This window comes from Aspergillus caelatus, assembly GCF_009193585.1.
Source record: "Aspergillus caelatus strain CBS 763.97 unplaced genomic scaffold BDV27scaffold_235, whole genome shotgun sequence".
Classification (NCBI taxonomy): domain Eukaryota; kingdom Fungi; phylum Ascomycota; class Eurotiomycetes; order Eurotiales; family Aspergillaceae; genus Aspergillus; species Aspergillus caelatus.
Genome location: NW_022475498.1, coordinates 33,284 through 56,998, shown reverse-complemented (window position 1 = coordinate 56,998; position 23,715 = coordinate 33,284). Strand labels below are relative to the sequence as shown.

Here is a 23,715-nt window from a genome sequence, read left to right as displayed (position 1 = left end):
AGAAAAAAACAAAAAAAAAAACCGCCAGATCAAACGGGCAACATTAAGGGAAACGTTCGTTAGGACTAGTTTAGCCACAGTGGTGTGAAAAGTGAGAGACGGAACTGGATGATGAGGTGTTGCCAGGGTCCCCAATTTAAAACGAGATGAGTAGAAAAACCCAAGGACTGGGCCATTCTAAGAAAGATAGTTGGACTGAAAAGTAGTTGGGGGAAAGAAATGACGGTAGAAGGGTAATCTGTGGTTGTGATCAGGAAGATCAAATACGAGAGTGATAGTCATTCTCGTAGGGGTCGATGGTGGATCACCAGGAGGTTAGTAGCGGTATGGGACGTTGTGAGAAAGAGGGGGAGCTGGAGGGAATGGGGGCAAGGCGAGTCATCTGGACCATGTGTCGGGATCGCGTAAATAATAACATGATCTGATCAGGACACTGGGACAAAATGTCACGCCCAGGGGTTCACAGAGAAAAAAAGAGAGAAACAGAGGGGTAGACGGAGCCCTTATAATTAGGTAGAGCTAACTACGGAATTTTGTCAGGAAAAAATGGTTCAACCTAAAGCGGATGAGGATGAAAAGAGCAGAGGGAAAACATTGATCATAACCTCGAGAGAGGGAGAGGGAAAAAAAAAAAAAATAGCAATGGTCTTCCTTTTCCCGGAGTAAGTGGCCTTTTTAGCGCCCTGAATTAATCATGTTAGGAGGGCTGCCAACTCTGTTGGTGGCAAAGACGAGGCCCGTGGGGTGCCTCGGTGCCTGGGGAGTCAATTGTCCCCCATCTTGAGGCACCATGAAGAACCTACAGAGTACTAGATCGGTTAAGGGGAACGTCTTCTTGCGAAGCCAAGGGAACTTGTTTGCCGTTAATCTAGTCCTGGCCTTTACTATTAGTATCATTATTATCGCTAATACAGATTCGTTCTTTGTCGAGAGCGAAATCATGCGGTGCCAACTGATACATTACTAAGTAGTAGTACTCCGCTAGTAATTTCAACTTGACCAAGGTCTAGGCCATAGGAATCAATTACCTAGTAATAATAATAATTATGATAATAACAATAATCAAACACGTATAGTGCCAAACTCGCCCAAATCGAACCTTACATGTTTTTTTTATAACCAGGTCTCGGTGTCCGGGCTTCTAGTTTTAAATGCGGGAACAAGACAAATCCGGATTCCCTTGCCACTAACTCCATCAACCCCGGAGTCTTGTGGAGCGCTTCTCAAGCATATCACCACATCTATGATTTCGGAGCTCCTCGGATTGAAGACGTCGCCGTGTAATGATGGACTTCGTCAGGTGTCCAAAGTAAAATAGAAGAAAAATAGACACGGCAATATACGCAGGAATGGAGTTTCTCGCAATTACCCATGACGGGACTGTTAGAATTAGGGCGTTGGCCAGGGGCAGAAACGTACAGGCTGCGATACCGAAGTATGCACCGTATGGTTGGATACGTGCCTGGTTTGCTGGTGTGAACCCTTGTAGTGCGGTTGTCCGTCGGAACTGGAAATAGATGACACAAGAGAACAACCATGAAATATAACCGGACGTGGTGATGAAATACATGAGCAGATTAAAGACGGCTGATGCAGACATCGCCAAGGATAGATACGCAAACCCGGAGAACAGTGCTGATATAAGGACAGAGATATAAGGCACACCGTAGTCATTGCGTAACTTGAACAACTCGGGGCCATGTCCAGTCTCAGCCAGGGAGCATAAGGTACGAGACGAGATATAGAGAAATGACCGCCCAGAGGCCACAGATGAGAGGAATATGAGAGCTGTTGCAACAGTCGGTAGAATAGGGATTCCAGATCTTCTGATCCCCACAATGTAGGGTGATAATCCAGCACCGATGCCATGATTCGTCAAAAGAGGCTCATCCGATGGGCTAGCCACAGTGATGGCTAGAGAGCTCAAGATATAGAGTGCGAAAAGATGGATGCAATCAATTCGAGTCATGTTCAGAATGCTTCGGGCCGACTCTGAATCTACTTGTTCCGCTCGCTGAACGATCAATTCAGGGCCGAAGATAAAGGATATAGTGCTGCATAGGATACATTGCACTAGCCCTAGAAGCCGGCCCAAATGACCGTCAGTAATATATTCGTTCATAGCACCGGGCTCGTGCCAGTATCGAAAGCCCCGCGCAGCAGATTCGGGGTCCCCCCGAACGGCGAGATAACCAGATACAATGATTAGGCCGATGGTTGTGACAAGTTTCAAAGCTGTAAACGCGGTCTCTGATCTTTTGAACGCTTTTTCTGGTAACATGTTGAAGAAGAACACTACGGCAGTGACGATGCTGATCCGTATTGCAAGCCTAGCTCCGGGATTCCAAAGGCCAAGATTAACCATTGCATTGGTAATTTCAAAGGGGACCAACGCAGCTATGGAAAACCAGCGTAGATACCCGAGGGAGAATCCTAAATGGGACGAGGCATAACGATAAGTGTAATTGACCATTGTGCCATTTTGGGAGGGTAGGTGAGCCGCGACCTCTGCGACAGCCGTCGATACACAATATACCAATACGGATATGAATATGTAGGAGCCGAGCAATGAGGCTGGACCGCCGGCAGCTAAAGCTTGACCAGAACCGATAAACAACCCGGTTCCAAGAGTAGGTCCTATAGCCATCGTGCAAAATATAACTAAAATGGTATAGGAAGGGGTTCTGTCACTGAACTGTGCATTGGGTTACAAAGCATTGACACAGTACAGAAGGATCACATATTTCTTAGGACACACTTGAATGGTGCTATTGAAATGTGTGCGGTGCAAATGGAATTGAAGGTTGCTACTTCCTCCATCGGCTCCATCGATAGCACCATGGGGTGGGCGTGAATGTCGCTTTTCGCCCAAGGCAGGAACAGTGGCCAGCGGCGTGACAATCGGAAGGAAAGCCCACAACAGAAAGGACAAACAAATAAAGGGCAACTCGATTCAACTTATTATCAATTGTGCGAGACAAACAAAAAAAGCCTGTCTACCCAATAATATAAGCCAGGGATGTATGGGTATCACTGTCTAGTAAACACAACAATAGGATGCTTAATCGTATAAAGTCAAGAGTTATCATGTCCCTCTTGAAGAGACCATCGTCTTCACGAACATCGCGAAAAGGAATATAACAAGAAACTGCATCATGCGGGGACAGAAAAGCATTCTCCTGACGAAAGCATGTCCATCAATAAGTCATGTCAGTTTCGGCGTATTCCAACCATTCGTCGGATAAGGATTTCTTCCAGAATCGTACAGTACCATCGTCACCAGAGGATATGAGACAATCACCTGTGCGCGTTTAGTATATGTTCGGATAGACGCAGGCAGCCCAGCAGGGTATTACTGACCAGAGTACGAAAAGCCCACCTGCCACACGTCTAGATGTTTGCTGTCGATACACGCTACTTCTTTATAAGTATGCTTAAACTGAGCATCCCCCGTTGCTGAGCGGCTGGCCATAGACATCGGAGCGCGACTCGCAAGGGCAGAACCTATGCCCGATTGCGTTGTTGCACGGATCGAAGATGATTGTGTGGATGGCCGGGATTGCTCGCCGTTCGAACCGTGAGGCTCGTTGTCCGCGGCGGATGTGTAAATCTCGAAAATTCGGATGAAACCGTCCTTGCAACCACTAGCGATAAGATCATAGCCACGAACAGAGCCATTGGCCCAAGAAATATCTCTCACAAGGCCTCCATGGCTCGACAGCTCAATTGCGTGATAGAAACGTCGGCTGGCATCGGTGCGATATACTTTCACACTGTCCATAGCTGCCACTACTAGTGAGAGGCTTTTACGATCCGAAGATGGCAAAACTGAGTGGGTGATATCTGTGGGGTCGTGGTGAAATTGCACCTTAAAACTTGTTTCCTCGCCCCTTTGGGGTGCAGTGCAAACACGAAATTGATCAAGAGGCTGCCAGTCCGCGAGTGTATCTGGACTTACGGGTTCCATGACCATCAGAAATCCATCTCGTGTGATGACAGCAAGCCACGACTCGAGGTCAATATTGCGGAAGTCAATTGAGACGAATGGGTGCCGGTGTGGTGCCGTCATGCGAAATATAGACCGGAAGCGTCGGCCAGAGTTAAGAGGTTGGGTGACATCTTCTTGCCATATCTTGCATTTCATGTCTTCACCAACACTACCTATATGTTGGCCCGTAAACGGACCATTCCAGCTTGCCTAGGAAACCAGTTAGTGTGCATTTGACACAATACGGACTACAGAGTGAATTGAATACGAGGGAGCGTGGTCTTGCTTACATCGCGGATCTCAGCATCATGTGCACGCCAGGTGTCAATTAATTGCCATTCACTGTCTTTCTGATCCCATACTTTCATACGATGATCGGAAGAGGCCGTAACAATGCGATTACCATAGAAATTGAATTTGGTGACAGTTACCAAGTCACGATGACCAGCGTCGAAATCAGCGAATCCAGACATCCCGGGCCAGGTTCAAGATCACCAATCAGAACTTCAGCGCCGGCCACCACACTGATGGCAATATACGCGCGTAATTAAGGGCCGATGGTTGCGTATGTGCCAAAAGAATGACGACGCTTTCACCCATGTATGGGACCAGACAAGCCGTGCATGTGAAGCAGCAAGCGGGTCAATAATGGAGCATTACGTAAGCCGCACGACCCTCTATCTTTTACAGGCAAAGTTTGATGATCTTTGACAGCTTCTGACCTACCGCCCGAGGTAAGCGGTCAACATTTATCTGGCAGAATGATGCTCATTATCGCCTTGAAGCCAGATTGCTTCCATTGATCTTCTATACAGGATCTACAAGTGGTTCTCTCTATTGATCTTTAGACACTGTCTCAGTATAGAGGAAGGCTTACACGACTAGGGGAGCAATGCTGCAATTCTGTCATTCATAATGAATTCGAGCTCTCTTTCTCGCCAGGAGACCTGGCGTCTCTTGATGCTAGTGGGCATTTGCGCCAGCATCCTTCTCAACACTTTCCAGGATGAAGGTGCACCTTTGGTAGCATCCATTGCTTTTAGTGGGATTGTTTTTGCAGTCGCATACAGCCTGATCAGATGGCTGGGACCGGTTTTCATGAAGGCAGGGTTGAAGGGGAGAGATATGGCGAAACCAAAGAGACCTGAAATGTATGTATTAACTTGGCAATTGTTGCTGTAATGAACTGCGAAGCGCGATCACTAGATGATTCTGGAACTAACTGTCTCCTGTGCTAGCCCAGAGACAATGGGCGCAGTATGCGCAGTTGTGTATCTTCTGGCGCTTATCTTCTTTATTCCCTTTGCTTTTTACAAAGACATTGTGGCAGCCACTTCTGGTGGAGGTAACCGAGATGTCGTTCTTGAAGTTCATCACGTTGAAACTGGTCGGATGCTCCACCGATTTCCTCACGGAAGGGTCTGTGATTCTCCAACTGCTTTCTTTTTAAAAAAGGTTATTGACAAAGCTTGTAGCTTGCATCTTACCTCTCTGGACTCCTTTCTCTGCAATGTATTGTCATATTGGGATTGGGTGATGACCTTCTTGACATTCGATGGAGACATAAAGTTCTCATACCTGCTTTCGGAGCAATTCCAATGCTCATAGTTTACTTTGTGGACTTTGGTGTCACACAGGTTGTCGTTCCGGTTCCCTTGCAGCCCTACTTAGGCTCATTCGTCGACCTCGGATGGCTATATTACGTATACATGGCTGCGGTGGCTATTTTCTGCCCCAACTCCATCAACATGTTGGCAGGGATCAATGGAGTTGAGGTAGCTCAATCTCTGGTGATCGCAATCTTGCTCATAGCAAATGATACGCTGTATCTTGTGCCCATCACGCCATATCCCCACCCCGCCACTGATTCACATCTCTTCTCCCTTTATTTCTTGCTTCCATTTGTTGGAGTGTCACTGGCCCTGTTGTTGCACAACTGGTACCCCTCCAAAGTGTTTGTCGGGGATACCTACTGCTATTTCGCGGGGATGGTATTTGCTGTCGTTGGTATTCTGGGGCATTTCAGTAAGACGTTACTTCTGCTTTTTATACCGCAGATATTCAATTTCCTGTACTCGACCCCGCAACTTTTCAAGTTGATTCCTTGTCCTCGGCACAGATTACCTAAGTTCAATGCTTTAACTGGACAGCTTGACGCTTCTGTAACGGAGTGGACAGTACCACCTTCGCCACTAATCGCCGTTGGCCTGGAGCTTCTTCATCAGCTGCGACTGGTGCGTGTTACAAAGAATGACCAGGGTCAAATTGTGGAGTCGACTAATTTGACGATACTCAACCTGTGGCTGGTGTGGATGGGGCCCATGAAAGAGAACCGGCTGGCATGGAATATGGTCGCAGTTCAAGTCGTTTGTGGACTTTTCGGTCTATTTGTGCGACATCGCCTGGCACTGCTCGTATTTCGGGAAGATAACCGAGCATTTTGGCCTCAATTATAGATTTAAAGATCAATAGAAACTAACCAAAACGGTTTTGTTTGATATACAGGCGTTATACCAGAATTTTATCAGAAGTCCTGCACGTAGACTAATTAGGAATGGCATATGCAGGCTTCCAGGAAACCAATGTAAAGTAGGCAGAATAAGACTTCTTCTACAGACTTGGAACAAAGCAAAAGCCCGAACCATCAATATAGAATAGAACCGAGAGTAGACCCATTACCAATCGTCAATGAATCTAAAGGTAAGGCCCTTAACGATACGTCCATTATCCTTCATAAGAAATTCACACCTCACGACCTCATGCTGGTCAGTCTCATAGTAACAGAGTTGTTCCTCCCCCAAAGAGCGGACTTTGCATGCCTTTACTATGGATGAGGAGGGGCCGCCTATAAGAGCTTTATGTTTTCCGCCCTCTTATTTCTACTACCGTTGATCCTGATCGGTTAGAGAACCGGTAGTTCGGAGAGAGAAATCATCTATATAAGGATTACAGGATGGGTAAATATCTTATAGAAGAAATACTAAACAGAGTACTAATTTGAATAGAAAAGAATATACTATCTGTACTATAAGGTTCAACATTTGGGAAGCGTGGGATTAAAATCGGAGTCAAGGTATAGTATTATACTGTAGTTAGAGGGGCTATTATACCATATCAGCTCAAACGAAGATGAGTGTAAACTTAGGCAACACTGAGAAGTTTTGTCAATCTTGTAGTATCCTTAGAAAAAGGTAGGAGGCGGCCTTACTGAGTTAGCCATCGCCCTTTTTCTTCTCCTTCCTTGTTTTTCTTTTTTTGTTTTTCCAGAAGCGATGATTCCGATAATCCCACAGTCTCTTGTATTTTTGGTTGAGTAAGTAGTGGTCTACTAAGCTTGACAAGGTAAGTTGCTATGTAGTCATGCTTCTGTGCCTTAAGTTGAATGGTTGGTCTGTCACTGACTGCCTATCAGGCCAGTTTCAAGCGTGTGGTTCTCGCTCTTAGCCATGATGACTGTATCCTCAAGTTCAGCAAAATGATCCATTTAAAAATGTAAGGTCACTAGGAAACGCCACGGTGCTCTTTAATGTAGTAAAGATCAGTGCCCAACGATGCAACGTAGAGGATCATGTTGAAAATAGGAAGGGTTTTGGGGATATTAACATCTGCGTAAGTGTAATAACTACATGGGTCATAATACGGACAGTCACGGATGACGATGGCTTTTGATGAAATCGCAACCTGAGCATAAAATGTCTATTACTGTCACATGGCGCTCATCATAGGTCTAATAAAGACAGGAGGAAATAACAAGGGAAGAAAAAGAAGACAGAACTGTAGTTGTAATACAAAAAGAAAATAGATTAAGGAGGGAGGGTTATTCTTCCGGGCCAGGGCGTGCACCAGACAATTGCCCCTGGTATCCATATAATTAGTCATCTAACTTCTTCGATGTATTTAGTAACAACCAGTATTTCGTTCACCATAGCCATGTAGTTGGTTCCGTATATTGGGATTTAAAAGAGTAGGATTACTACATTTCCCCCGTAAATAACTGGAAGGGACCCCGGGCAGGTGAGATGCGGTTTCTATACCTCTAAACGGTGCTGAGCCAACGCCTCCTCACCGCTTGAGTTAGGTAAGTTCAGTGTTACTAGAGGAATATATTTCACTATTCTCCGCATCCCATTAAGATCTTGGGTGGGAGAGCTTCCCTCTAGAGCACCATGTTAGTGATCCTCTGCTGTCCTGTGAGTATATTGTACCCATTCAATGCCTGATTGCCAATTGAGATCCAAGTACCACCAGATTGTGTATTCAGCTATTTCCAAAAAAATCCTGCTTCCATGATAATAAAACTGGAACAAATCGCTCGGTATTGCGACAAAGCTTTTGTAACTCCGAGTCTACTAATGTCCAAAACATGACGCACAACGGTCTACGGTCATCTTATGCCCGGAGATAAACGGGCCATTTTTAGGGAACACTATTCAGCCCCACCGGTCCCCGGAGTTAAGGCACATTTAGTCCATACTAACTTACCCCTGCCGCCGATCCTGATTATTCAACCTGTCATCCATCGGCATTAGCGTTTCTTCACCCCATGGAAAGTTCAACTCATACACCTGCTTGGTTGCGGTTATGATGTAGCTTTATTCATAACTCCGTCGGCTCATTCTGCCGCGTGTGCCCAACATGGAAGTTATAAATACCGGCCACAGCCAGCACTGAGGTGTATGGTTCTTAGGTACACTACTGAATACCAATTCCTCATTCAAAGCTTTATTCTGTAAAGTTCAACAGTATATATTTTTCAACATGTCCGATATCTTCGCGCCCGCCCCAGAGCCCTCCACTGAGCTGGGTCGCTACCGCATCCTCTCTTCGACCGCCGGCATCCGCGTGTCGCCACTGCAACTGGGTGCTATGTCTATTGGGGATTCATGGTCTCACTTTATGGGATCCATGGACAAGGAGTCTTCATTCAGATTGCTGGATGCCTTTGTCGAAGCCGGAGGCAATTTTATCGACACTGCCAACAACTACCAATACGAGCAATCAGAGGCCTGGATAGGCGAATGGATGACTTCCCGGAAAAACCGTGATCAACTTGTCATTGCAACCAAGTTTACTACGGACTACAAGTCGTATGCACTTGGAAAGGGGACCGCACCGAACCACTGCGGTAACCACCGCCGCAGTCTCCATATGAGCGTGCGCGACTCCCTGCGTAAGCTCCAAACAGACTGGATCGATATTCTGTACCTTCACTGGTGGGATCATACCACCTCTATCGAGGAAATCATGGACAGCCTCCACATTTTGGTGGAACAGGGCAAAGTGCTCTACCTAGGAATCTCGGATTCCCCTGCGTGGGTTGTGAGTGCCGCCAACACCTACGCTCGGGCTCATGGTAAAACCCCCTTCAGTGTCTACCAGGGCCGGTGGAATGTGATGCTTCGTGATTTCGAACGTGAGATAATTCCTATGGCACGCCATTTTGGGATGGCCCTGGCACCTTGGGATGTCCTCGGCGGCGGCAAGTTCCAGACCAAGAAGGCATTGGAGGAGCGGAAGAAGAAGAATGAAGGATTGCGAAGCCTTACTGGCGCAGGCGAGCAGACTGATGAGGAAGTTAAAATGAGTGAAGCACTGGCAAAGGTTGCATCGGAGCATGGCATTGAGTCTGTAACGGCTGTTGCTCTGGCCTATGTCATGCACAAGACACCTAATGTCTTCCCGCTGGTTGGCGGCAGAAAGGTGGAACACTTACACGACAATATCCAGGCTTTGAAGATTAAGTTGACACCGGAGCAAATCGAATACCTCGAGAGTGTCAGGCCACTGGACGTCGGATTCCCCAACAACTTCATTGGACCCGACCCGAAGGTGACGGGCCGAGCGTCTGGATTGCTGGCAGCCAATGCACAGCTAGCCTTTGTGCCGGCATCTAAGCCTATCACTCCACCATGACGAGTTTCGTCGTGATTTGTACGGCGCCAGGGGTTTTGTTTTACTGAGATTTTGATTTTGTACCAGCCATGTTAAACTCTGCAACTAAGAAGAATTCATTACGTCACAGCACGCTCCAAGCTTTGAGATTCGACTTCCATACGGAGTATTCTAGAGTAAATATTCTTTACTTTATGGCGAGACATATGACATAAACCCTTAGTGTAGGGAGATATGGTGTTGAGTACTCGTCTACTCTGTACTCGGCTCTGGCCATGTGACCCGACGAGTAATAAGTACATATTACTACTAGTAGTAGAGATCGGACCATAAAGAGCTTTCTCACACTAGTGACGCAGTGTAACGGGATGGCCAATCTAGCGGGATTCTTGTCTCAAAATCAAGCAATCACATCCACAACGTTAGTCAGGACCCGTGATCACCGCCGCGGCTAAGCGCGCAACCACCGGTGTCGGGGCCCTGGGAACTGTGGGGCGTCAAAATCGTCCAATTGCCACCCGGATATTGGCCGCTGACCAGCCGAGATCGGGGATGCCCCTCGATGGTCGCGCTGCGACATCGCGGTCTTAAGAGGGTTAAAATGTTCCCCAAGGTATCTCTGTACTTGCCCAGATTCCCCAGATATACTCTCTTCAGAACCGTTGGTGAAGACACAAACAGATTGAGTCTGTGTCTAATCTGATTGTTTGTTTCTACCGATAACTCCCTCCTTTTCCTCTTTGATATCCGTCCCCTCTGCCCCTCATGCCTGCTGCCGATAAGAAACCCAGGACCTTGTACGACAAGGTCTTGGATGCGCACATTGTTAATGAGCAAGAAGATGGCACACTCTTGCTGTATATCGGTATGCTCGAGCCCTACGTTCTGCCTTTATCTCCAATTCATGATAGCTAACATTGTTCTGCAGATAGACATCTTGTCCACGAAGTGACTTCACCAGTAAGTAGTGCCACGCCACACGATTCGAGTCATCCAATTCATCGACTTGTTCCGGATAATACTCTCGCAAAGATCTAACATTCCATAGCAAGCCTTTGAGGGCCTCAAGAATGCTGGTCGGAAAGTCCGCCGGCCGGACTGCACTCTTGTCACAGTTGATCACGTACGTCAACAGTTTCTTTTTTTTATCTTTTCCCGTTCCCATGATATGGAAGCTAACTTATGAGCAGAACATCCCAACATCCACTCGCAAAAACTTCAAGAACGTCGAAGAATTTATCGAAGAGACCGACTCGCGTTTACAATGTACCACACTGGAAGAGAATGTAAAGGACTTCGGGCTTACATATTTCGGCATGGGAGATAAGCGCCAGGGTATTGTTCATATCATTGGCCCAGAGCAGGGTTTTACTCTTCCTGGAACGACGGTCGTTTGTGGTGACAGCCATACCTCGACACACGGTGCCTTTGGTGCCCTCGCTTTCGGTATCGGTACAAGTGAAGTCGAGCACGTCCTCGCCACCCAGACTCTTATCTCTCGCAGAAGCAAGAACATGCGTATCCAAGTCGACGGGGAGCTCCCCGCAGGTGTCACCAGTAAGGATGTTGTCCTTCACATCATTGGTGTTATCGGAACTGCTGGAGGTACTGGTGCCGTTATCGAATTCTGCGGCTCTGTTATTCGCGGCTTGAGCATGGAGGCTCGTATGTCGATGTGTAACATGTCTATTGAGGCTGGTGCTCGTGCTGGCATGATCGCACCCGACCAGATCACGTTCGATTACCTCAAGGGTCGTCCCCTCGCCCCGAAGTACGACAGTGCTGAGTGGAAGAAAGCTGTCAGCTACTGGTCCAGCCTGGCCTCTGATGAAGGCGCCGTCTACGACAAGACAATCGTGCTTGATGGCAAGGACATCATCCCAACTGTCTCTTGGGGTACTTCTCCTCAGGATGTTATTCCTATCAATGGTGTTGTTCCAGGACCCGATGACTTTGAGGATGAGAACCGCAAACTTGCCTGCAAGCGCGCACTTGAGTACATGGGTCTCGTGGCTGGTACTCCTATGAAGGAGGTCCAGATTGACAAGGTCTTCATCGGCTCTTGCACGAACGCCCGTATTGAGGATCTGCGGGCAGCTGCCAAGGTCGTTAGGGGTAAGAAGATCGCCCCTAACGTCAAGCGCGCGATGGTCGTGCCTGGTTCAGGTCTTGTGAAGCAACAGGCTGAAGCCGAAGGTCTCGACAAGATCTTCACCGATGCTGGCTTTGAGTGGAGAGAGGCTGGTTGCTCCATGTGCCTGGGTATGAACCCCGATATTCTCTCGCCCAAGGAGCGTTGTGCTAGTACTTCGAACCGTAACTTCGAAGGTCGCCAGGGTGCTCAGGGTCGTACTCACCTGATGTCCCCGGCCATGGCTGCGGCAGCTGGTATCGTCGGAAAGCTTGCGGATGTCCGTGAGCATGTTGTCACTAGCCCCGTTTTGGGCAAGGTGCAACCCAGGGTTGATGTCCAGCCGGAGGCCGAAGATGTCGACACTGAGGAGGAATTCGACCGCATCTTGGACCAGCCCGCAGACAACGAACCCCACACCAACACCTCTAGTGGCTCCAGCGCTGGCCTGCCCAAATTCACCACCCTTAAGGGCATTGCCGCCCCCATGAACCGCTCCAACGTCGACACTGACGCTATCATTCCCAAGCAGTTCCTGAAGACCATCAAGCGTACCGGTCTTGGCAGCGCGCTCTTCTACGAGCTGCGCTACAAGGATGGTCAGGAAGACCCCGAGTTCATCCTAAACCAGGGTGTCTACCGCAACTCCAAGATCCTGGTTGTCACCGGTCCCAACTTCGGCTGCGGTAGCTCTCGTGAACACGCACCCTGGGCCCTCCTTGACTTCGGCATCAAGTGTGTCATCGCTCCCTCCTTCGCTGACATCTTCTTCAACAACACCTTCAAGAACGGCATGCTCCCCATCCCGATCTCCGATGAAGCCGCTTTGCAGAAGATAGCGGCTGAGGCCAGCGCAGGCCGCGAGATCGAAGTCGACCTCGTTAAACAGGAAATCAAGGATGCCCAAGGCAACAAGCTTTCCGGATTCGATGTTGACGCTTTCCGCAAGCACTGCCTGGTCAACGGCCTGGACGACATCGGCCTCACTCTCCAGATGGAAGACAAGATTCGCACATTCGAGACCAAGCGTACTCTCGAAACCCCCTGGCTCGATGGAAGTGGCTACCTGAAGCGTGGCAACCGTGGCGCTACCATGGTTCAGGCTGCCCCTGTCCCTAAGACTAACCAGGGCGATGTCAAGACCGAGCCTTTGGAATGGTAAACAAAAAGTTCTAGTGTCGTTAGATATTCTCTCTGTTTTCATTTCGGGTACGATACGACGTTTATGCAGCTATACTCTCTTGATTTTTGGTAATAGGTTATACTGGCGAAGGAATTATTACAACCACATTTAGGAAAGGTCTCGGGCTAAGAATGATTATTTATACCTGAACAGCTAGATAACTAAAGAAGCCTAGCTTTCACAACGAATACAATTACTACTTAATAAGTGTATCTGCAGTCCCTTGTCCAGAATTATTATTAAGAATCCATCCACTTCACATACTTTACCAACATAACACGCAATCAAAAACCCCCAAGGGCCAATTCGAAATAGTTAAAAAAAATGCAAACAGCCAAAACAACCAAAACTGAAAACCAAACAACAGCATATGGATATAAAGAGTGACAGAACAAACCTCAATGAACAAGCGCAACATCAGAGCGAAAACAAAAACAAAACTTCAAACCATCCATGCATATGTATAAGGAACGTAACGACATCCGATTCATCATCAGTAAATAACCCATTAAAGCATCATATGTGCAGCGAGATCGTTCCTCCACCCCTCCACCGACGATGCGGGAGGGAGGTATATAGAGTGAGAGTAATAAAAAGAAAAGAAACATAAATACCTCCACATCGGACATCAGACATAAAACGTTAATGTACAAGAAAAATCCCGGTTGCTTTTTCTGTGTTCCTCCTCTTGCTTCTATTGAGTCCCCCGCTTTTTGGCGCCTTGAGAATGAGGTTTTTTTCTTTCTTTTTTTCTTTTTCTTTTCTGGGAGAGTCTATTGATTGGTTTGGAGCCCATGCCATGCCATGGCTTTAATGCGTGTATATGTCAGCTGCATTTTATATTGTTGTATACGGAGAGTTGGGGGGTAGTTGAATGTCAGGCGCAAAGCAGATTAGTATTGACTTAGGGCTTGGTGAGTTGCTCTTTACGGAAGAACAGGAGGAATCCGGCGCTAGGGTCTTGTTAGTATTTTGCTTCTTGTGGAATGGATTGTGGAGGTATTGATGACTTACCAGATCAGCAGCTGGAAGAATAGGGCGATCCAGAACCAAGCGTTTGCGACGGAACTGCCCCCGGCAGTAACATCCGGCGAGATTGGCCCAGGACCGATGTTGTTTGGAGCACATGCTCTGGCAACGATTGTTGCGATAGAACCCAGCACTTGAGATGCAAGCAGGGTGAAGGCGATGTGTACTCGTGTGAGAGTCTGAAGAAGAATCATACCGAAGCCGAGACCCTGTAGGGCATCAAGGATACCGAGCCAGAGCCATAGACTTCGTGATGCGAGTGCTCCGCTAACAGAGCTGCCAGCCCAGGGAAGGAAGAGACCCATTCCGGAGACACCCCACCATATCTGGGCCCAACGTGGAGCCCCCAGGCCGCATGCGAATACAGGTAGAATCCAGCTATGGCGCTTGGAGAGGTACCCAAACAGGGTTAACACTGCTACCCAGATGACACCGAAGAAGACGATGACGAGGATGCCGACTTGCCAGGCTTCGGCATGATTTGAGCTCCAAAGGACTGTATGGGGCACGATAAGTTAGTGGTTTCTCGGGGAGTATAGGGCTGGTGTACTTACAGGCCCAGTTCCGCCCATAAGGTGCGCTGAGGAAGAAGTTTTGCAAAATGACTACCACGAAGTTCCACAGAACGATCTTGCGTCGGAAGACAGACTTGTAGAATGATGGGACTTTTCCAGGTGACTGGCGGTAGTAATTTGGCAGGCCGAAGAAGATTATCAGACCAATGGCCCAGAGGAATGCAGCGATTGGCATGCAGATTGCTCTGGAAGAGGCTGTTAGCAATTATAATCATAATGATAAGGGTGAAACGTACGTCATCTTCCAGGAGTTGACGATGCCGCCGTTGACATTGGTAACCCCGTTAGCGACAGCGCTAGAGATTGTTGTTCCCCAGTACCACAATCCAATAACATATGCTTGCTGAGTTCCTTGGATGAGACATGCGCGGAAAACCCAGTCTTTAACCTGAACACCGCTTTCATCGCCAAAATTGAGAGCAAAGAACAGTGATCCACTAGAAGAAGCAGCGGCATATACACCGCTTCCCACATTCTGGATCCATCCACGAGCGAAGCCATTAGATTCAAAGTGTGCTAATCCAATGATGACAAACGATGCGCCGTATAAAAACCAAGGTATGGAAAGGACGAAAACCGACTTGAAGAAGCGGAAGAAAAACCACCATATAATGGAAGTGACAAGGTATACTGTCGCAATACCATAGAGCTTCTCAGCTGTCTGGCCGTTTTCACCGGCAAGCAAGGTAATCTGGTATGAGTTTGCTGCAATGATCTGACCGAGACCTAGGAAAAACGAATATATAGGCCAGCCAAAGATTCGAATTTGCATCCATTTCTTCAAGCCCGAGGGAGGAACATAGTCTCGTCCCAGAAGGAACTCATCCTTTTCTGCGCGTGGATCGCTGCCACTTTCATTTGAACCCAGATCCTCGTGGGAGATTGAGCTCATAGGTGTGTTATTTTCGCCCTTGGTTTGGAAAATCGAAGAAGCGGGAGATTGGTTGCGCCCCAATCTTGCGTCTCTGAACTTGTCGAACCACTTCTTTTCGCTCTTCATTAGATACTCCTCTATACAAAGCTGAGATTCGGAGTTTGATCCGTTGAGCTTCTCGAGTCTCTGATCAAACACTCGATAGTATTCGCCAGTACCGTCTGTGAAGAATGGATCAACTTTCTGCAACTTATAGTCTTTCTTTTCGCCGACAACAGAATCAACAGAAAGAACGGATGCACTACTGAGTCGATTCCCAGGCTGAGCCCATGGTGGCCTTCCGGATATTATGCCTTCTTCAAAGTAAGAGCTTGTAGGAGATGCAAATGACCTCGGAGCATTGCGTAGATGACGCCCTTCATCTGCTTGCTCCCTCGTAATCGTAACTTCTTCGTCTCCGCGGAAATAATCATCATCACTGCTTTCCTCGGTCGCTGTGCCACTCTCCTCGTTGCTCATCTGGCTTCTTCTTTTAAGCCGACGACCACGGAGATTAATATGTCCTGGTCCAGCCCGGAATCCAAGTGACAATTGCCGACCAAGGCTTAATCTAGGTTCGTTGTTACCTCCAGGGCTTGGGTCACGACTGTACACAATTGTGTTGCGCTGTTGAGGCCCGTATGCACTGTCGCGATTGACGCTGAGATTGGTGTAGCTGCCTTCTCGTGAGTGTGCGATTGGAGGTGTCTGCATCCCCGTTGGGGTCGAGGTACCAGTGGATGCAATTGTAGGCGTCATCATTCCATTCGGCGTTGTTATTCCACTTGGAGTATTGTAACCAGAAGGCGAGAGAAGCCCACTGTTCGATTTTGCCTGTCGGTTGCTGTGAATCCTCATAGCAGTGGTCTGCAAGATTTCTAAATCTTCCACCCATTGAGCAACAGGAAAACGTTGCTTTGCAGAGCGTGCACGCATCTTTGCACGAACTTGGGGCTTTGAGTTAAGCGCGCTTCCAATTGCAAGCTTGAATTGATGCAAGAGGTGGGAAGTTGTTGTAGACTCAATATTATACCACCAACCAGGCATCTGGCCAAGACCACCAACACGAGCACCAATACCAAGGGCGCCTTTCCGACCAAATTCAACAGCGACAAGACCAAAAGGTTCATCACGAGATGGAATCAGTGCGAATTCAGCGCCAGAGAAGATATATGCTGGAAGTGCTGTAAACTCAGGCTTTGAGAAGACACGCCCAGGATACAACCTCATCATATGATCGAGCTTAAGCGCAGCAAATTTACCATAAAGATCAATGACCGGACCAACACAGATAAGCTGGACATTGGGGCGTGCTTCCAGGACGGCAGGCATCACATCAGCGATAAGGTCCACGCCCTTCTGCATAGACCATCTTCCGACAAACACCAATAGGTCGGCATCAGGATTCTGATCCAGGCCCGCCCATTCCTGCGCTTGACGCTTAAGTTCACCTCTGCTAGCCTCGTAGTTCGGATCAACCTGAATCTCGCTATCCTTTGGTAACTCCTTATTCCATTCGCCAGTGTCCGAAGGGTCGGGGTTCGGTAGGTTTCCAACCTTCTTCAGACCCCAAAAGATAGGGTACCGGGCATAAGAGCGTTTACCATACTTCCGAGAAACACCCACTGCACCAAACCCTTGTTGATGCACGCGGAGGTAGCTTGCTCCAGCATGAAGCATATTGAAGACTTCGCCAAACTGGACGTAGCGCTTTGCAGTGTCAAGATCAATGTTGAAAACAGAACAGACTTCATCCCTCTCCTTCTGGGTGCGCATGGGCCACAGTCCCTGGAACTCGGCATTGTGGAGCGACAGACATACAGGGATGGTTTGGGGCAGGAGATAAAGTGGGGCAATGGATCCATGATAGTCGTTGATGTGATAAAGATCGATAGGGAAACGTCTGATTGCTTGTGCAATGCACTGGTTCCAAGCGGAATAGTAGATCGCGCTGTCCAAATCGTCCATTCGGGCGGGATAAGGCTCAGACTTGGTCTGTTGACGAAAAACAGGAGCATCTAAAAGGACATATTTAATGTTATTCAGGACGTGATACTGCACCTTGACCTCGTAGGAATTTCCGAGCACTGTCACAAACATAGGCTCAGCTGGCTGATCTACAGGGTAGTCAACTCCGCCTACGCATGGAACAACCCAGATTAGATCCTGCTGCCCAAGGTGTTTGCCCATTAGCTGAGCCATAACACCTAGACCACCAATTTTAATCTTGATGGCCCAATCCTCAATATCATATTCCATGGTGGCAATTAAGGTCGTCCGCCTTCGTGAAGCTACTGCTCCAAAAGCAGGCGTACTCTGCAAGAACCCGGATTTATTCGCAAGGCGCATGAAAGGGTTGACTGATCCCCCACTTCCTTCTGGGTTCAGTTTCCTTTGGAATGCCAATGGCAGAATGGATTTCTTTTCGCTGACTCCCACTTGGTTGAATTTAACTTGGTAGAAGGATTTCACGAAGGCATAGACACAAGCGATGGCTGTGACAAGGGGAACAAACCAGAGGAGGAAGTACACAACCATCTGGATAGTTCTTGAACCCGTTGGTAGGAGATGAACACGCATAGTTCCGTCGTCAACACCAAGATTCCACGCCAAGTATGGGGAAGGAGGAATATCCGTGACGTTTATTATCGTGGAGCTAAGTGAAGAAGGAGGCATACGGTCCAGAACCCCATCATCGTCTATATCACCGAACACATAGCTCTGGTCTGGTTGACCGTCTGGGTTCATTCCCCAAACATTGAACTGCCCTTGTGCTGGGAACTCTGCCATGAATCTGAATTTCCAAAGACCATCACTGTCTTGCCTCACAACGTTGTCTAAGCCGGCATCATACCCATATTGGTTGAATGGCCCGTTGAAGAAAAGATGGGGAAAGCGTCGGGGGCGGTCATATCCAGAGTCGCCTTCCTGGGCGTAGTCACTGCTGCCAGTTAACTTATTCCAGTATTCAACTCGCACATGCTTCCCTTGCCACTTTTGTTTGTCCGTTCCACTCCAGGGCAATTCTTCAATGGTATCGTTTCCTCCGTGATAGTCTTTCCAGTCAGAGAAAGAGGAGCCAAAGTTTGTTGAATAGCGGTATTTATTTGCGCCTGCTGCACGATGTTGGACATAGAGCGTGCCATTGTCATATTGGTTTAACAAAGAAGTCGAGTAGTTCGCCGAGGTGAACACCAATGGATTATCCCTTTGGCCCACTCGGATCAAGAAGTGATCAGTTGCCTGGGTAGAACTATGGCCATCGGAGCTAGTGGCATTTTTGACGGTTAAGCGATGGATACCGTTGTAAACGCCAGTTAGCTTCGCTGTCCAGACCCAGGCATTGGGGATTTGCCCAGTCCACTTCGGATCATCACCCTTGGCGTCTTTGCAGCTGACACTACTGTTACTGATAGAAGGCGTCTTGCCAGCTTCAGTACTGGATTCGAATGAAATAGATTTCGTAACTTCATCGCAATCCATTTTGGTAGAAAAGTAAATGCTAACGTCGATGTCTTCTGATTCGTCAGGCCCGACTTTAGACAGCTGCGGCACATCGTGACCTGGCTCAAACTGGGTGATCATAGGACGAGGTTTAACAAAGTTAGCCTTTGGGACGTAAGCCCTGAACTCGAATGGCTTCATCTTCAAACTGTCCAGACAACCATTTGTTGCATTGGTGCCGTTCAGATGGAGTGATTTCGGGCCATCTTTCAGCTCATGTTCATCGTGTGGGTAAAAGAGATTGACAACAGTAGTTCCCGTGGTAAATGGAGAAATCAAGGCCGAATCGTTGCTCCCACAGTCAAAGCTGTATTCCACGGTCTTATTGTCGTTTTGATAGACCAGCCATACGGGCTCGTTGTTGCCGCTGTCACCAAAGTCTTGAATGTTCGAGACAAGATCACGCAGAACTGACCAGACTCCGACCTCCGTTGCCGTGCCATTCGAACCAGGATATTGAATCTCATGAGTCTGTTTGGACAACTTGACAACTGAGTATCCATCATTCAGTACAGGGAAGTCCTGTCGCATTTGAAACATATGTTTGATGATATTGTGGAGAGGATGAGAGGGATCCCGGTGATCATAAGCGACAGTTTCATCGTGGCATCCTTCCCTACCTGCGCTAATAGGCCAATTGTAGTATTGCGACGAACCAAGAGAGTAGCATCCGTGTGTTTTCCATGCGGTGGAGGGAGACATTGCTTGACGACCATAGATATAGTTATCCGCAGTGGAGTCTAGAATGTAGAAGGCTTGCTCTTCTCCCCACAGTAAAATTGGGATACCGGGAAGATGCAGCGTTGTGATGAAATGACCCAAAAGCTGTCTCTCGACTCCAAGCTCAATGGCAGGCCAACGGAAAACATCCTGGTTCGTAGTACCATACATATGCCGGGGATCGAATTTGCCAGTGTTAGCATTGATCATATCGTTGCTCAGAACCATAATATTCCAAGAATCTGTCCAGTCCAACGGTGTGTCGTAGCCCGCAGCTAGGTTGCCATCCATACCTAGAAATCGAGTGAGGGTACGGTACACCGAATAATGGAAAGCAGCTGAATCTAGTGCTTGCAGACCGTGATCACGTAAGAAATACTGATGATCGGATGTGTTTGTCAGGTTCATCGAAGCCAGGGAGGAGTCTGGGTATTGGTTGGGCTGTCTTCCACGCCCGAGGTAGATAGAACCAAAGTTATTTCCACCAGTGATTTCTCCAGGAATGAAGAAGTTATCCTTGCCGACACTGCGAGCACACTCTCTATAAGCATGGGACATGTCACCCAGAGCATCCACTGTGGCCTGTGTCGCTTTATCGTAGCGGAAGCCATCAATATCAAGGGCCTTTATAATCATACAAGAGTGCCGGATAAGTCTCTCTTTAACGCTAGGGTGCCATTCACGTAGACGATCCTGAACTGAAGCGAATTTGGCCAACTGACGCTCCCAATCTGGATAGACACCGAAGGCTTCCCTGTCACCGTACTGGTCGAAATCACTGTTATAGCATCCGACCAGCTCATCTGTGACATCCTTATCGACTGGGTAACCAGTCTCATTCCAGAATCGAGGATATTCGCAAGTGTTGTTGTACTCATTGTCAAAACGGAAGTCGACATACTGACGCTCAGATTTCCACAATGCTTTGTGCTCCTTCACTGAGAAAGGGGTGGTAGTATTTAAGTAACCTTCAAAACCAATCAAATCGCCCATGCTGGTTTCATGTCAGTGATGGTATATAGCAACTCAGGTGAGGGTAGCGTCTTACGTTGCGATAGTATTGTCAAAGAGGACATACATGCCCCGCTTATGAATCTCGGTGATCGCGTCTCTCCAGGTTTGAATTGTACCATAGTGTTGATCAAGCAGAGTAGTATCCAAAATTGAGTAGCCATCTGAACCCCATGGCTGATTCATCAAGATAGTACCAGCCAAATAGATCCCCTGCAGAAAGTCAGTCAGCCAGATGCTGTATACACCAATAGCAAGAAACAACACGGAAGAAATGTCACGAACCTTTATGCCCATTCCTTGTAGATAGTCTAGTGTATCGACCAAGCCAGCTGCATCACCGCCGTGACGCATTTGATTTGAGTTAAGATCATGCTCAAAAAGTGACCCGTTGATGTTATCGTTAGTGGGATCGCCGTTGACAAACCGGTCAATGAACAGGGTGTAGAAAGGGAAACGCCAGCTTTTTGGAGAGGGATGATACTTATGACCCTTCCATTCTGCGTGAGTATATTCTGCCGGATTGGTAGTATCCTTGTTCACATTCAAGTTATAATCGGCCAGGGACTCATCATAGGGCCAGCCTGCAGCTGTTGCTGCGAGCAACGCAAGCAACGAGCCAGTGAATCCCCACTTCATTGCCAACGGCCACTAAGTTGAACCGATCACCAACCACTTCTTCAAACAGCCGGCATGTGCTTAGAGAAGACTGACAAAAGCTACGACGAAAGGTGATTAATAAGAGTAAGTTGAGGAGCGATACTGAGTGACAAACCTCTTCCAAATGAAATGCCGCTTCTCTCTTCCTTCTTTATGCGTCTTGACACCCTGAAGGAAGATTGCTAGGGAGGGTTCTGATAGGTAATAGAACGCCAGGGAGGGAAAGGAAGAGGCCGGAGGGAAATCAGTGGCGGCAGTGAAGTAGCAATGAAAAAGAGAGCAGAAGGGGGAAAGGGGAAATAAAAGGAAAAGGAAAAGGAAAACGAAAAGAATATATGCGAAGGCTTTTGTCCGAAGTCTTGCAGGATAGAGTCAGAGTGAAAGATTAGGACCGAGCAACATTAACTCTGTTATACAGATAGGCAGATGGGGTCAACGAAGGAGCTGATACCAGCTCGAACAAGGAAATCAACCGATAGTCTTTCACAGCCAACTCACGATGCTCCAGCTCAGACAAAGCTAAAAAGGAAATACAAGATTAAAAAAATAAAATAAATAAAATAAAATAAAATAAGATAAAAGCCAGACATGTAGTTCGCCGGCCCGCGAGACAGGTACACAGGCATATGGAGACACTTGTGCGTATGCAGTGGAGATTGAGGCCTCCCTTCCAAGATCAGCCACACATAGTATCCGTGTTCGCTCTGAACTCAATCATTCGCTGACCGAGAGTAGTAACTCAGTAAAGCCATTACCCTCAAGGGAAGTTTTGGAGGGGCGAACGGCTGTGCCGAGGAAGGCCATACTATGCAATTACTGTACATACTGCGCATCACGTACGTCCTACTGTACCTCTAACGCGATACTATTTACAGTATGAGTGGATCCAGTGGGTCCGGGTTAATCCCTTGTCATTTTGGTCGATTGCCACTAGTGGCATGGGGTCAAGGTCGATCCTAACCAGGTCTTTTCCACCTATCTGATATATCAAAAGGGTCACGTTTAATGGTGTCTTCCTTTGGAATTCTAAACTACCTGAGATATAATGCTTACCGACACTCTGCCTTTGTCCAAATTGAATGGATCATGCAAGATTCTATGCATAATTCAAATAGTGCGATTGATAGCATATGCCGCTCAGGGCCCAGTCTACCTCTTGGTAACACATAGATTCGGACGTGAGGTTGTATGCACAACCCACATCTTAGCTGACTACCATAAATCAGAATACAATGTGCAAAGCCAGGAAGAGTAATCAATCTGGCTTCTAACGAGTCCTTATTATTTTCATTTTCATTTTCATTTATTTAATTTTTGTTTTCTTTCTTTTTCATTTTTTTTTTTGTTGGTGGTATCATCTTTGCGTGAAGCTGCAGCAAAGATGGTGGTTGTATTTGTGAACGTTGAATTGTAGAGTCCTAAGTTCTACGCGGCGATATAATAAAGATACTCCCACGAGGTACTCTCCGAAAGAGAAAAAGAAATAAAATGAGAAGATACCTCAAACCAAAACAGAGAGACTTGAAAGATAGAAAGATAGAAAATTAAAACTAAAAAGATCGTAACTCCCTTATCGCATTGCATGTTGATATCTTTAGTATTAGAAACTTGTTTGCGCAACGGTTTACTGGTAAGGACACCCTAATTATAATAGACATTATTTAGATAGATCCATAACAGCCACTATATTAAGTTGAAGATAATTCTGCAGCAACTTAACCTGCTTTGAGCATTAATACTAGTAACAGAGTGATGAATCTAGTGCCAACAATTGCTATTGGATCTTTCATTTTCAATAAGAACAGCAACCGAGTCTGATAACAATGAATATCATAGCGAAATCCGAATTCATATTACTAGCATTGATAAAGCCATGTGGAACCGAGGACGCGACACGATGTCGCAATTTTTGTTTTTTTTTCCCTCCGGAATAATCGGGCTTATGACGGTTTACTTATCTTTGTAATCCCTTTATGGCAATTGCGTTATGATCTCTCATATCGTGCGCTCTTCGGCTCAACCATCGTGCAGCACACTTGTAACTTGTTTGTAACTTGTTTGGCCATCCTATCAATCCTAGTTTGATTTGAGTACGAGGCTGAACGATGA

The 23,715-nt window shown here is 47.3% G+C and overlaps 6 protein-coding genes across 6 annotated transcripts; 3 read left to right on the top strand and 3 right to left on the bottom strand.

The window, feature by feature from the left end:
- Positions 1-278: 278 nt before the first annotated feature.
- Positions 279-2,922, bottom strand: BDV27DRAFT_168205 (putative proline permease; the record flags this gene model as incomplete). The annotated part of the gene is made up of 2 exons (XM_032074705.1): positions 1,237-2,922; positions 279-382 (listed from the first exon to the last, which is right to left on the bottom strand). The coding sequence occupies exons 1-2, from the start codon at positions 2,645-2,647 to the stop codon at positions 279-281; spliced, it is 1,515 nt and encodes a 504-aa protein (XP_031923060.1). The 5' UTR covers positions 2,648-2,922.
- On the bottom strand, positions 2,683-4,571 carry BDV27DRAFT_135320 (putative nuclear pore protein (SEH1)). The gene is made up of 3 exons (XM_032068513.1): positions 4,279-4,571; positions 3,361-4,198; positions 2,683-3,301 (listed from the first exon to the last, which is right to left on the bottom strand). The coding sequence occupies exons 1-3, from the start codon at positions 4,459-4,461 to the stop codon at positions 3,198-3,200; spliced, it is 1,125 nt and encodes a 374-aa protein (XP_031923059.1). The 5' UTR covers positions 4,462-4,571; the 3' UTR covers positions 2,683-3,197.
- A 332-nt stretch (positions 4,572-4,903) lies between these two features.
- BDV27DRAFT_162121 (UDP-N-acetylglucosamine--dolichyl-phosphate N-acetylglucosaminephosphotransferase) lies at positions 4,904-6,444 on the top strand (the record flags this gene model as incomplete). The annotated part of the gene is made up of 3 exons (XM_032073332.1): positions 4,904-5,139; positions 5,227-5,407; positions 5,464-6,444. The coding sequence occupies 3 exons, from the start codon at positions 4,904-4,906 to the stop codon at positions 6,442-6,444; spliced, it is 1,398 nt and encodes a 465-aa protein (XP_031923058.1).
- A 2,102-nt stretch (positions 6,445-8,546) lies between these two features.
- BDV27DRAFT_135317 (aldo/keto reductase) lies at positions 8,547-9,932 on the top strand. Its single transcript, XM_032068512.1, has one exon. It carries the CDS (start codon positions 8,747-8,749, stop codon positions 9,899-9,901), a length of 1,155 nt encoding a protein of 384 aa, XP_031923057.1. The 5' UTR covers positions 8,547-8,746; the 3' UTR covers positions 9,902-9,932.
- Positions 9,933-10,498: 566 nt separating this feature from the next.
- luA (3-isopropylmalate dehydratase LEU1) lies at positions 10,499-13,406 on the top strand. The gene is made up of 4 exons (XM_032068511.1): positions 10,499-10,745; positions 10,809-10,840; positions 10,929-11,003; positions 11,071-13,406. The coding sequence occupies exons 1-4, from the start codon at positions 10,646-10,648 to the stop codon at positions 13,171-13,173; spliced, it is 2,310 nt and encodes a 769-aa protein (XP_031923056.1). The 5' UTR covers positions 10,499-10,645; the 3' UTR covers positions 13,174-13,406.
- A 486-nt stretch (positions 13,407-13,892) lies between these two features.
- Positions 13,893-21,585, bottom strand: ags2 (alpha-1,3-glucan synthase Ags2; the record flags this gene model as incomplete). The annotated part of the gene is made up of 6 exons (XM_032074704.1): positions 13,893-14,147; positions 14,209-14,719; positions 14,778-14,983; positions 15,035-20,929; positions 20,984-21,159; positions 21,232-21,585. 6 exons carry the CDS (start codon positions 21,583-21,585, stop codon positions 14,099-14,101), a joined length of 7,191 nt encoding a protein of 2,396 aa, XP_031923055.1. The 3' UTR covers positions 13,893-14,098.
- Between the last annotated feature and the right edge of the window lie 2,130 nt (positions 21,586-23,715).